This window comes from Vitis riparia, chromosome 7 (genome assembly GCF_004353265.1).
Source record: "Vitis riparia cultivar Riparia Gloire de Montpellier isolate 1030 chromosome 7, EGFV_Vit.rip_1.0, whole genome shotgun sequence".
NCBI lineage: Eukaryota > Viridiplantae > Streptophyta > Magnoliopsida > Vitales > Vitaceae > Vitis > Vitis riparia.
The window spans coordinates 207,203-220,637 of NC_048437.1; the positions used below are offsets into that span (position 1 = coordinate 207,203).

Here is a 13,435-nt window from a genome sequence, read left to right on the forward strand (position 1 = left end):
GAGTATTAGAAGGTTTGTAGAGACAAACTCATTTTGATTTTCTGACCTTGTAACGATTTTTTATTTATAGAAAAGAACTTAACCTTTTAGAAGAACACTTGACAATACCTTAGCCAACAACAGTTTGCTGGATGTTATGGAAGGAATTGATTACTAGAATATTTGAAAGTTCATTTTCCAATTGAAAAGAAATTCTTGAGGGCTAAGTAAACTCTTTTATGTTCCTTTTTTTATTATTTTATAGATATGTTACTTTCTTTTTTGCATGTAGAATCTAACCCAGAACCTAGGCTATCTCAACCCTAACATCTTGCCACCTAAATCAAGCCTCTATGGCTTGATACTCTTTTTTAAATTTAATTTTTTATTTTTTGAGGATTTTAAGGCAATATGAGATTTAATCTATTTCTCGTTGACACTTCCTGTATGAACTTCTCTTGTAGTGGATTTTATGAAGTTGAATTTTGATGGGTGCTCTTTGGGTAACCCAGAATGTTTAAGAATTGGAGGAACGCTCATGGACCGTCTTGGAGTTGGTTTGACCAATGAGGCAAAAGTTTTAACCTTTTTGGAGGTTTGAAGCTGGTCAAAGCTGAGGGTCTATCCAGTACAACAATGTGATATATTGAATTAGGAATAAAGAAGTACAATAGAAGGATTAGGAATCCTCCCACAAACAATAAAGGGAGATTTTGTGGTGGTCTTATCTTGAGTGAATAAGAAAGAGGCTTGTGGAAGTTTGGTTGGTGGCTTTGCTTACACTTTTATACCTTCAGAGAGGGGTGTTTCTTTTGTTGGATTCCTCGCGTAGCTAATGAGATGACGGATTTGATAGCAAAACAAGGTGCCAAACATTTGACTGCTTTTTTTAGGGGATCTTCTACCTTTATGAGATTTTATAATTGTAAATGCTTTAGTTGTGTAATTACCATTGCTTTCTAGGGTAGCTGGTTTTTCTTGTTTTTCATTAGATTTATGTTGTAAACTGTGTTATGGAGGAAGATTTCTCATCTTGTTTTTATACTTATTTCATGGCAATGAAATATTTGTTTCTATTATTTAAAAAAAATCAGACTCTTTTAGCTTGTTAGCTGCTGTGATAGATTTCAAGGAGTGCTCAGTTTTTGAGGTTCACAAGCTAAATTTCTTGAATTCTTTGGTGGATGTGAGTGCTTCTTTCCTTGATTTTATTGCCTATTACTAACCTTTCCGGTTGGAAATGAGCCGCTCGCCTCTTGTGAAACCTTTGCCCAGGAGTTAACGAGAATACGGCCGAAGAAAGGCAAGCGGAAGTTACATAGTTAGATATTGGAGGGACCTTGAGCTTTTCTAGGGGAAAGCAGTGCTTAGTTTATTTTTTGTTGTTTTCCTTTCTTTTTTTTTTTTGTTTTGTTTTGGTTGTTTTGGAGAGGGAGGGGGGGTGGGGGTGTTGGTTTGATTGCTCCTTCCATATATTCTGCATGCTAGGATTGTGCCCTCTTTTGTTAGGTGTCTTTTAACAAAATTGTTATCTGTCTTTCCCTGTTTTTAAATATATATATATATTGATTGCTAAATGGTTAACTAACAGTAATAGTATGTTATGAAGAGTGTGCACACAAATACACATGGTCTGGTTTTATTAATGTGGTGCCCATGCTTCAATCTTTCTGCTGTTCTCTAGGAATTCTGCTGCCCAAGAAGTACCTGCACAGATCACTAGCACTCATGGTGATTCACGTGCTACACGATATAGTGAGGAAACCGCCAGCAAACAAGTAACATTCAGTGATCCTGTCAGTAGCACTGAGATGGATGATCCAGATGCTGAGGGACATCAGACTGAAAGAGAACCTTCAACAAATTGGGTTTCGGGAAGCTCTCCTTACACGGCCCCACTTGAGGATCCCAGCTCATATTCTCCTTATTTACCACCAGTTCTTGAAGAGCCTTCTTCATCTTTTTCTGAAGGTGAAAAATCATTTAACATTGAACTTTAGTTGTAGATTTAAGAATTTTTTTGACTTGGCTATTGCACATTAAATACATTTCAATTTGCAGCTGCAGATGATGATCCTTTACCAGCAATAAAGGATCTCCAAATTGCTGGTGATGCTCTTCCAGGACAGGAGCTCCAGGCATGTGGATACTCTATTAATGGAACAACCAGTTGTAACTTTGAGGTGTGCACAGGATAGAAACTCTCTCGTTGCTTGTATCTCACCTACTAGTGAATTTTCTGGATGTGCCTTAAAATGCCTGCTATCAGAAAGTATTTCTGTAGGATGTTTATATTCCTTATTTAAATATTTGTGTTATATATTTCCACTGCCAGTGGGTACGCCATTTGGAAGATGGATCTGTCAATTACATTGATGGTATTTTTCTTTCCCCAGTTCTCTTTGGAAATTTTCTTTTCATAGCATCATTTTTTGTCCTAACTCAAGAATGGATCTTAAGAAGTTTCTGATGACAGGAGCCAAGCAACCAAATTATCTTGTCACGGCTGATGATGTTGACACATACCTTGCAATTGAAGTACAGCCTCTGGATCATAGGATGCGGAAGGTAGTATCTCTTTCAATTATGGAATCACTAGCCCTATGTAATTTCTAACTGTAGGTTGTTTGGGCTTACATATCGGCTTAATAGATTGGGTAAATAAATTTGCGATTGTGAGGTTTGAACACATGACCTCCCACCAAACAAGGCTTCGATACTAATAGTTGGATCATACTTTGACCATTTCATTTGAAAACCAATTGGTATTTAGAGAGGGTAGGCCAAATCTTTTATGGCATTTGACATCACACCTTGCGAGCCCGTTCTAAGAGCCATCATTTGGAAGAGCCATCATTTGGGTGACCCATCCTCGAGCTTAAGAGCAGTATTATTGTAAGCTTGTAGCATTTGGGTCCACAATGTATATCATGCACTCTAACACCCTCCTTCACGTGTAGCCTTTATTTTTGGGCTTACACACGGGCTTAATAAGTTGGGTAAATAAATATGCAATGGTGAGGTTCAAACACCTCCCACCAAACAAGGCTTTGATACCATGTGGAACAACCAATTTTCCTAAAAGCTTATACTTGTAGCATTTAGGCCCATAATGTATATGATGCACTCTAACACCCTTTCTCATGTATAGCCTTTATTTTTGGGCTTACACATGGGCTTAGTAAATTGGGTAAATAAATATGCGATGGTGAGGTTTGAACATATGACCTCCAACCAAACAAGGCTTTGATACCATGTTGAACAACCAATTTTCCTAAAAGTTTAAGCTTGTAGGACTTAGACCCACAATATATATCATGCGCTAACACCTTCCCTCACATATAGCCTTTATTTTTTGGCTTACACGTGGGTTTAATAAATTGGGTAAATAAATATGTGATGGGGAGTTTGAATACATGACTTCCCACCAAACAAGGCTCTAATACTGGATCGGACTTTGACAATCTCATCTAAAAACCAATTGGTGTTCAATGAGGGTAAGTCGAACATTTTATGGCATTCAATATCACACCCCATGGGCTGTTCTAAGAGTCATCATTTAGGTGACCCATCCTCAGGCTTAAGAGCGGCATTGTTGTATCGCAACAATCCCTCCCCTAACTTGGCGCTCCCCGACTCAAACCCATAACCCTTAGCTTTGATACCACTAAACCTATATCATCAACAAACAGAATGCACCTAGATGAGCCCACACTAAACCAACCATCATGTTAGCATCTACTTACACGTAATGAGTGCAACCCTCATGTTTAATTGCCAGACTCTGATTTGAACTCAAGAAAAAGCATTTGCAGTCCCTTGCCTTACCGCTCAACCGTGCCACCAAAATGGAACCATTGGTTCTTAGCCATGTTTGACGATTAAGCAACAATTAGAAGTGCTTTTCTTGCATATTCTTGATAAGTCGGTGTTAATATAATAGATGCAGGAGGATCTGTTTAGGAAGCAAGTTTATAAAGCTCATTCCTAACTAATGCAAAAAATATAAAACCTCAATGTTGGTTCTTGAGATAAACCGATACATTTGGAAATTCACTCATCTCCCTTTTTCGATTATTCTCACACTAGTTAGTATTCTAGGCAACACATGTATTTAGTTGAATCATCACATCTGATCGATGCTTCTTTTGTTTCTTGAACTCATCACTATATCTTGTAGGGTGCATCATAATATGTGTTTTCCAAGTCTATATCAGCCATGTGAAGGCAATTTTCTCCCTTTCTAATCTCCCCATTAATTACCAGTTTGAGAAAATAGCTTTGGTGTTATGTTTCTCTGATGTAAAAACCAAATTGATTTCTGAAACATTGTTCCATGCCCTAGTCTTCTCCTTTCCCAAAGTTCTATCATATGACTCATTAAATTAATATTATTACAAACTGGTGCAGGTGGGATGAGGAGGTTTCTGATCATTCTTCCATTTTCTAAGATGCAGGTTGGATGAGGAGGGGTAAAATGCCCTTCAGGTTTGAAAATATGTGGCTGGAAGTAGAAGAGTTCAAATACATGGCTGGAAATTGGTGGGTGAGCTATACTGTTAGGGGTTTGTATAGCCACATCTTAGCTACCAAGTTGAAAGTCCTGAAACAGGATTTAAAAACTTGGAATGGAGAGGTATGTGGGAATGCCACTACCAATACAGCTACAATTTTAAATTAGATTGTTTTTTGGGATGCTAAGGGGAGGGAAACCGTTGTTTCAGATGAGGAGAGTGAGGCTAGGAGGAAGGCAATGGAGGAGTATAGTAAGTGGGCAACGATGGAAGACATCTCCTAGAGGCAAAAATCAAGAGAATTATGACTTAAAAAGGGAGATAAAAATACAATGTTCTTCCACAAAAATGCCAATGCTAGTAGAAGAAATAATTTGGCTAAAATAAGGGTGAACTGAGAAATGTTATTTGAGGATGTAGACATAAAGGAAGGGGCATTGCTTTCCATAGTCTTCTTTTTTAATCAAGGTACTGGAGATTTGAGTATCAATGGAATGACTTTTGAAGATTTAGGTAGGAAAGATTCAGGGACTTTAGAGACTATTTTTTTAGGTCTTTTTAGATCTCTCCATTTTGCGTGGAGATAAAGCCCTAGGCTTGGATGACTTCTCCTTGGCTTTTTGGCAATTCCATTTGGACTTCATGAAAAGTGAAGTAATGAGTTTTTTTAGGGAGTTCTACTAGCCAAACTCTTTCAAGTGAAGTTTAAATGTCATTTTTATAGTATTGGTCGATGGACCTGAACAACCTTTTTCCAAAGTTTTAGAGGCTTGAGATAGAGCAATCTTCTATCACTGCATCTCATTATTTTGACTATGGAGGCACTCTCCATTATCTTGAAGAGGGTAAAGGAAGGGGGCTTCATCGTAGAGTTCTTAGTGAGGAGGAGCACAAATGGAGGTTTACCACCTGTTCTTAGTTGATCATACTCTTATTCTCTATGATGCGACAAAGGAGCATATGGAGTCCTTGGGTTGGGCAATCATGTGGTTTGAGGCAATTTTAGGTCTAAAGATTAATATGGAAAAAAGTGAGTTGATTTTAATTAGTGGGTCTCCAATACAAAAGATCTTGCTAAGGTTCTAAATTGTAGAGTGGGAACTCTCCCTGCCAATTTTTTGGGCCTTCTATTGGGGGCTCTTTTCAGATTAACTAGGGTTTGGGATGTGGTGGAGGAAAGATTTTAGAAATGGCTCACTTTGTGGAAGAGACAATACCTATCAAAAGAAGGAAGGCGGACTTTAATAAAAAGTACTCCATCTAGCTTGCCAATTTACTTTGTCTCTTTGTCATATCAAGAAAGGTTACTTTAAAGTTGGAAAAGATTAAAGAGATTTCCTCTTGGGGGGCACTTGAGAGAAAGTTGCATATGGTGAATCGGTAAATATTTTATATGGACAAGAGGATTGAGGGCTTGGGTATTATAAGTCTATCCATCATTAACAAAGCTCTTATTGGAAAAGGGTGTTGGAGATTCACTTGTGAGAGTGACTCTTGTTGGAAGCAGGCTATTACAAGGAAGTATGGGGAGAATGAGGAGGGATGAGGGGGGATGGTGCTCAAAAACAGTGAGAAAAGGATATGAGGTGGGTTTGTGGAAGGCTATTAAAAGGGGATGGGAGGACTTTAACAATAGAACTAGTTTTACGGTAGGAAACAAGTGGAGGGTGAAGTTTTAGATGAATAAGGGGTGTGCTGATGAACCCTAGGGAGGCTTTTCCCACATTCTCAATAGCCACAGCCAAAAATGCATGGGTAGCTGAGGTGTGGGAGACGGAAGGGGAGAGAGTGGTTTGGAACCTTGAGTTCACAAAACAACTTTATGACTAGGAGCTAGACAGTGTGAAGGCCTTTTTTAGGAGATTGCAAGTGTAGGTGATTTGTAGTGATATAAGGATAAGATGTGGCAAAGTCTTAGTTAAATCTTTCCATTCCTCCTTATCTAGTGAAAGAAGGGAGGTATTCCATGCAAGCATGGTTTGGAATCCTTGGTTCTTGGTGAGGACTAACCTTTTCACTTGGGAAGTTACATGGGAAGGATATTGATGTTGGATCAGCTCAATGTGTAAGGAGAAGAAGAAATGGCTTATCACATCCTCCTACATTGCTCTGATGCAATCATGCTATGACAACTAATGTATGCACTCTTTGGGATAGAGTGGGTGATGCACTCCACAGTGAGAGATGTCCTTTTGAGCTGGCATCGATCTTTTGTCAAAAAGAAGAGGATGAAATCTTGGAAAACTGCTCTGCTATGCTTATTTTGGACCATTTAAAAGGAGAGAAATATGAGAGCATTTAATAACACCAAACAAGCAGATCAAACAATCAAACAATCCTTTATATATAATTTTTTGGAGTGGATTAGAATGTATATAGGGGTTGCTGCTTGTCCATGATGGACTTTATTGATTGGTTGAGTTCTAAGTAAGGTGAGGGAATTGCTTTTTGTTCATCCCTATACTTTGGTTGACATTTTGGTGCCTTTTTTATACACCCTATATGCTTTTGTGCATCCTTTTGTTAGGTGCTGCTTATAGATATGATCTTTGCTTGTCATAAAAAAAGAATAATAAATAAATAAAAAAACGCTGGTTTAGGTTTTGGTGTCATCTTTGTTCTCCTGTTTTGGTGCCAAAGTTTTTCCTTTAGTCCCTCAATCGTCTTCATCTTTATGATATCATTTAACCAGATAATCAAACTATACCATCAGTGCCATAACTTCAGGCATCAATTAGAATTCCATTGGTCTCTAAAACTTTTCCCATTTCCTTCATTACCATAACTTTCAGGCATTGGATTTTGAAGTCTTGAGAAGGATAACCCTTGTATCGTTCCTTTGCTGCCTATTTAATTTCATATAATATATACTAGACATATCAGTCATTGCTGCATTTCTTTGTATCTATAGTAGCAATGTTTCAGGGTTATTTCATATAAAATCTGAAATCATTTAATGTCTCCTCTCTGAATGCAACAATAAAGTCCAGACTTCAGATCCTGGCATTTCAATTATGGTTACATTTTACAATTTGATTGTTATTTAACTTGTCTTTTGAACTCCAGGGAGAACTTGTAAAGGTCTTTGCGAATGAGCACAGGAAGATCACTTGTGGTAAGTAACAAAATTGTTAATTTTACAGGTCTTGAATAAAGTTTGTGTACTTCTGACCTTTGCCTTTCTTTTTCTGGAATAAATATTTATTCTTGTCATGCCTGACTGTGAGTCTTTGTCATTTTGAAAAGTCTAGACTGAGTTGTTTATATCACTGACTGAAACTGGAAAAAAGTAGTCTAGTAAAAAGCTTTACTTGGCATTCGTATTGACTCTCCTGGTTTCAATTTTCCAATACTTGGTTGAGTTGCATTTAGTTTCTGAGACTGGACTTTTTCATAATCAATTATAGATATCAGTATAATTTCTTATTCAGTTTTCCTTGTTATAAAGTTGGATGTGGATGTTTGAAGATGCATTGCTTCTCACTAGAATGGCCTCTCACAGGGATTTGGGTGCTTTAAGCTTAATTTTGATAGTTCTCTCTCTCTCTCTCTCTCCCTCTCTCTCTAGAGTGGTTGTGGGGTGTGGGCAGTCTGGTTTCAGAGACCATTGTGGCAATATGGTGAGAGCTTCTACAAAACCAATTAGTTTTGGTTTAGAATAGAAGAAGAAACCTTAACCTTAATATACGTTCTGATGGAGGTGACAACTTTGGCCTTCAAAAATTTTCAAGTGGACAAAAGTTTGGTTGGAGTTCGTTATAAGTTGTTGACCAAAGTGTTAGCCAATGGACTTAGGAAAGTGGTGGATAAAGTGGTATCCAAGTTTCAAAAAGCCTTTGCTGAGGGAAGACAAATTTTTTATGCGATGTTGATAGCAAATGAGGCAGTTGATTCAATGCTAAAGAAGAGAGATTGTGGGTTGTTGTGCAAGCTTGACATTGAGAGGACTTATAATCATGTGAAGGAGCTTTTTGTTAACAATTCTTGGCAAGATGGGGTTTGGGCAAAAATGGATGAATTGAATTAAATGGTGTATCTCTTCATCTCGTTTCTTTGTCTTAATTAATGGCTCCCCTACATGATTTTTTCAAAGCTCAAGGGGATTAAGACAAGGATACCTTATTTCCCCCTACCTATTTGTGATTGCTATGGAAGCCCTTAGTATATTGCTTTTGAAAGTTCAGAATGGTCGTTTTATTTCAGGTTTCAAGGTTGGGGGAAGAGGGGGTGGGGGTAAGGAAAACTCTCATCTCCTTTTTGTTGATGACATTATTGTTTTTTGTGAGGCCTCTCAAGAGCAAGTCACTTTCTTATATTGGCTGCTCATGTGGTTCGAAGTCATGTTGGGGCTGAAGATTAACTTGGAAAAGAGTGAGATGATTCCATTTTTTTTTTTTTTTTTTGGGGGGGGGGGGGGGTGGACATTTTGGAAGACTTTGTTTGTGTTGGGTGCAAGGTTGGTAAGCTGCCCTCTTCTTACCTAGGGCTTCCCTTGAGGGCCCCATGCAAGTCGGTGGAGGTTTGGGATGGGATAGAAGAATGGTTTTGTAAGATGTTGTTATCATGGAAGAGACAACACCTGTAAAAAGGGGGAAGATTCACTTTACTTCGTAGTACTTTAAACAGTTTACCAATCTATTTTATATCTATGTTCACCATCCCAAGAATTGTAAAGTTGAGATTAGGGAAGATTCAAGGAGTTTTTGTGGGGGGGAGGAGCCTTAAAGAAGAAAATACACTTAGTCAAGTGGTCAACTATTTGTAAAGCAAAATCAAAGGAGGGCTAGGTGTTCGTTCTCTTTCTTTGCTTGATAAGGCCCTTCTTTTGCAAATGGTGTTGGCCGTTTCTCTAGTGAAAGAGATTCATTGTGGAAGAAAATCATCAAGGGAAAGTTTGAGGAAGAAGGGAGTTGGAGGTTAGGAGTGGTGAGAGGTTCCTACGTGGTTGGGGTTTGGAAAGAGATTAGGAAGCAGTGGGATTTTTTTAAAACAAAGATTTCCATTTCGATGGATAATGGGAGTAAGGTGAGCGAGGGCGAGAGGTGAAAGAGGGGGATGGTCAGCTATGGCGGAGGTTGTACAGGATCTGATCGTGAGCCTCGACAGAAAGGAGAAAAAAGGAAGAGTCGATCCCTGTAAGACTGCAAGCTGCAACGGGAAAGATATGGGGGAATAGGGATAGACTTTTGGTCAGAATGGAGGTAGAAAGAGAGGAAATCAGTAGAAATGTGAGTAGATTGGGGCACTGCTTAGTTGGAAGATGGAACCCTAGGGTAGTAGGAGGAGAGAATCTGGCGAGGTTGGGGTGGTTGATGGTGAGTGCTTGGGGGCTGAAAGGAAAGCTTGGTTTGGCTTGGCTGGATGAGGGTCAGGCCCTTCTAGAGTTCGAATTTGTGGAAGAAGCCAGAAGAGTTTTCGCCGTCGGGAAAAGGTCAGTGGGTGGGATTCAGGTAGGTCTGGAGCTTTGGAGTCCAAGTTACGGGTGTTTGGAAGAAGGGGAAATAAGAGAAGAAGTTTGGGTGAGGATCATGGGCTTGCCAATATCGCTCTGGGTCCCGTCCATTCTGAGAAGGGTGGGGGATGAGTGCGATGGTTTTGTAGCCATGGATCCACTGACGGAAAAAATGGAAAGCCTCCGGTGGACTAGGATCCTGGTGAAAACAAAGGGAGGTGAGCTGCCAAGTTCATTGGAAATTGGAGTCGAGGGGATATCTTATAACCTTCCTCTTTGGTGGGAGGTGTTGCCGTCGATTAGACAAAAGTCGGAGGGTTATCGGGGCTCAACATATCGTGTCAGAGGAGAGGTCAGGGGTGACGGAGGCGCATGCGCTGGCCCATGAGTGGAAGAGTGGGGTAACGTAAGGCTCGAGGCACTGTCACGGACAGCTGACGGGACGGAAGGGCAGGTGGACGGGACGGGTAGGGTTTTGACTGCGGGCCGGATTCAATTCGGGTCGATGATCCGGCCCTTAGTGGGTGGGGCGGAAGATGGGTCGTCCTCGTTTGGGCTCACTAAGGACACTCTGGGCTTGAGGTGGGTTGGGGGGCCTAGTCCGCAAATCTTTTCTGAATGAGCAACCTTAAAAGGGGTTGGAGTTGGTGGGGTTGGGCCTGAGGTTGGGTCGAAGGGCTTTAAAGGAAAGGAGAAGGCTTCAGAGGTGGAGATTGGGCTGCGATTTGGGCCTGCAGTGGCCTAAAGGAAGAGCAGCGGGCCATTTCTAAACCATCTTAAGGATTTTGGGGTGCAGCCTTTTGGGCTTTCAGTTACGAATAACAATGGCCCGGCCGAGGTTCAGCTTAATAAAGGTCCGTTGGGGAAATACTTAGCCCAATCTGGGTCCTGTGGGGAAGTCAATATTGAGCTGGAGTTTCTAAGTATGCGAGAAAAGGAAGCTGAGAGAGAACAACAGGTAGACTTCCACTACTTGTTGATAGACAACGCCCTAGTGGAAGAAGTTTCGAGGTATGGGTCTCTTTCAAACTCTGGGGGTTTAAGGGATTCGGGGACTCCTTCTCATTCTTTTTTGTTTTCGTTTGGTCGGACTCCAGGAGGGGAGTTTTTTTATTATTCTGGGGTGTTAAGGGAGGCTTGCCATAATGGAATTGTGTTAAATTGCCAAGACGCAGCTGGGCCTAGTGTGAATGGCAATGACTGCTGGGAATTGGTTGAGTTTAATGGCCCTATCTCAGTGGCAAGGGATTTGGAGGGGGGATCATCTCAGTATGAATTCCAAGAAGGAAGGGGGAAAGGGGCTCTTAATTGGGAAGAAAGTAGCCTAGCAAAGTTCAGCCAATTTTTGGGATTTTCGACTGACGGGTTGGAAAAGGAAATTTTGAGTTTCTTGGTCAAAATCAGGAAAATGAGGGAAAAGATCCACAGTAAAGGCCTATTGGAAAAATCGAGATTTGAAAGGGAGTTAAAGAGATTGGAATGCTCAGTTAACTATGAGGGAGAAGGTAGACGGAAATGTCCTCTTCAGGGCAGAGGGGGTCAGTTAGTGGTTGTCCAATGAACCTCAAGTTGTTGAGCTGGAATGTGAGGAGAGCGAACGAAAGTACGGAAAGGAAAGCAATTAAATCTATCATCAGGAAGCAGAAGGTGGATTTGTTCTACATTCAGGAGACAAAAATTCAAGTTATGTTTGATAGGGTGGTGAGTAGTTTAGGGTCTAGAAGATTCTTAGAATGGAAGGCCTTGGATGCTTTTGGATCGGCTGGAGGTATTTTGATTTGTTGGGATAAAAGATCTCTAGATTTATTGGAGTGGGAGGAGGGACAGTTTTCCTTATCCTGTAGATTCAGGAATGTGGATAATGGGGTGGTTTGGGTGTTCACGGGTGTTTATGGCCCGTTTACCAGAGTAGATAGGGAGTGCTTGTGGGAAGAAATCGGGGCGATTAGAGGAATATGGGAAGGACCTTGGTGTCTAAGGGGTGATTTCAACATTATCCTCTCTCAAAGTGAAACGAGCAGGCAAGGGAGAATAACCTCAGCTATGAGGAGGTTTGCGCAGGTTGTAGACGAGCTAGGTCTCGTGGCCTTACAGTTGCAAGGGGAAGCTTTCACATGGAGTGGGGGCCTTAATAACCAATCAAGGGCTAGGCTAGATAGATTTCTAGTAACTCCCTACTGGCTTGACCAGTTTAGTAGGGTGATCCAGCGAAGGTTACCCAGGCCGACCTCGGCTCATTTCCCAGTTTTACTTGAGGGGGGTAGCCTAAGGAGGGGGTAGGCCTACCCCTTTCAAATTCGAAAATATGTGGTTCAAAGTCGAGGGGTTCAAAGATTTAATCCATAATTGGTGGCAGGGGACAAAGGTTAGAGGTAGCGTCAGCTTTGGATTGACTGCAAAACTGAAGGAGTTGAAACAGAAGTTAAAAGTTTGGAATAGGGAGGTGTTCGGGAATCTGGAATGTAACAAGGATGCAGCTCTCCAACAAGTGGAGTATTGGGATAGGGTGGAAGGTGAGAGAAGCTTGACAGTGGAGGAATTAGCTTGTAAAAAGGAAGCCAATGAGGGATATGCCAAGTGGGTAGATTTAGAAAAACCCATTGGAGACAGGCTTCAAGAGAGTTATGGTTAAAGGCAGGGGATAGAAACACGGGATATTTCCACCGTATGACTTCCGCCCATAGAAGAGCCAATTACATGGACAGAATTAAGATAAATGGGGTGAGGCTGACAAAGGAGTGAGAAATTAAGGAAGGGGTAGTGAATGCCTTTCAGCAGCAGCTTTCAGAAAGCTCGGAGTGGAGGGCGGACATTGGAAGCCTTCAATTTAACCAAATCAGTCTTCAAGAAGCGGGGATGTTGGAGCTTCCTTTCACTGAGGCTGAGGTCCAGGCGGCTTTGATGGATATGAACGGGGATAAAGCCCCAAGACCAGACGGCTTCACTTTGTCTTTCTGGCAAAGTTGCTGGGATTTTGTAAAGGAGGAGATTTTGGAGATGTTCAAGGAGTTTTATGATCAGGATGTTTTCCTCAAAGTCTCAACAATACCTTTTTGGTGTTGTTACCAAAGAAAGGAGGGGTTGAGGATCTAGGGGACTTTAGACCCATCAGCCTCTTGGGGGGGCTTTATAAGCTGTTGGCTAAGGTGTTGGCCAATAGGCTTAAAAAAGTGATAGGAAGAGTGGTCTCCCCTGATCAGAACGCGTTTGTCACAGGAAGACAGATTCTAGATGCCTCTCTAATAGCAAATGAGGTGATTGACGCGTGGAATAAAAGGAGTGAGAAAGGGTTAATTTGTAAGCTAGATATTGAGAAGGCCTATGATAGCATTAATTGGCAATTCCTTTTGAAGGTTATGGAAAAAATGGGGTTTGGTTCAAAGTGGCTGAGGTGGATGCGGTGGTGTATTTCCATAGCTAAGTTCTCAGTCATGGTGAACGGAGTCCCAGTTGGCTTCTTCTCAAGCTCGAAGGGGTTGTGCCAAAGGGA

At 41.0% G+C, this 13,435-nt stretch overlaps 1 protein-coding gene across 3 annotated transcripts in view; it reads left to right on the top strand.

Moving 5' to 3' along the window:
• LOC117918545 overlaps positions 1-13,435 on the top strand; it is a 67,810-nt gene that overhangs the window by 26,379 nt on the left and 27,996 nt on the right. For 2 of the 3 annotated variants that reach the window (XM_034835274.1, XM_034835272.1), the window contains 5 exons: positions 1,664-1,950; positions 2,041-2,162; positions 2,315-2,357; positions 2,456-2,547; positions 7,560-7,608. In XM_034835274.1, the coding sequence (XP_034691165.1) occupies positions 1,664-1,950; positions 2,041-2,162; positions 2,315-2,357; positions 2,456-2,547; positions 7,560-7,608 (593 nt within the window). The remainder of the gene's footprint in view (positions 1-1,663; positions 1,951-2,040; positions 2,163-2,314; positions 2,358-2,455; positions 2,548-7,559; positions 7,609-13,435) is intronic. The other variant, XM_034835273.1, reaches the window with a different exon arrangement.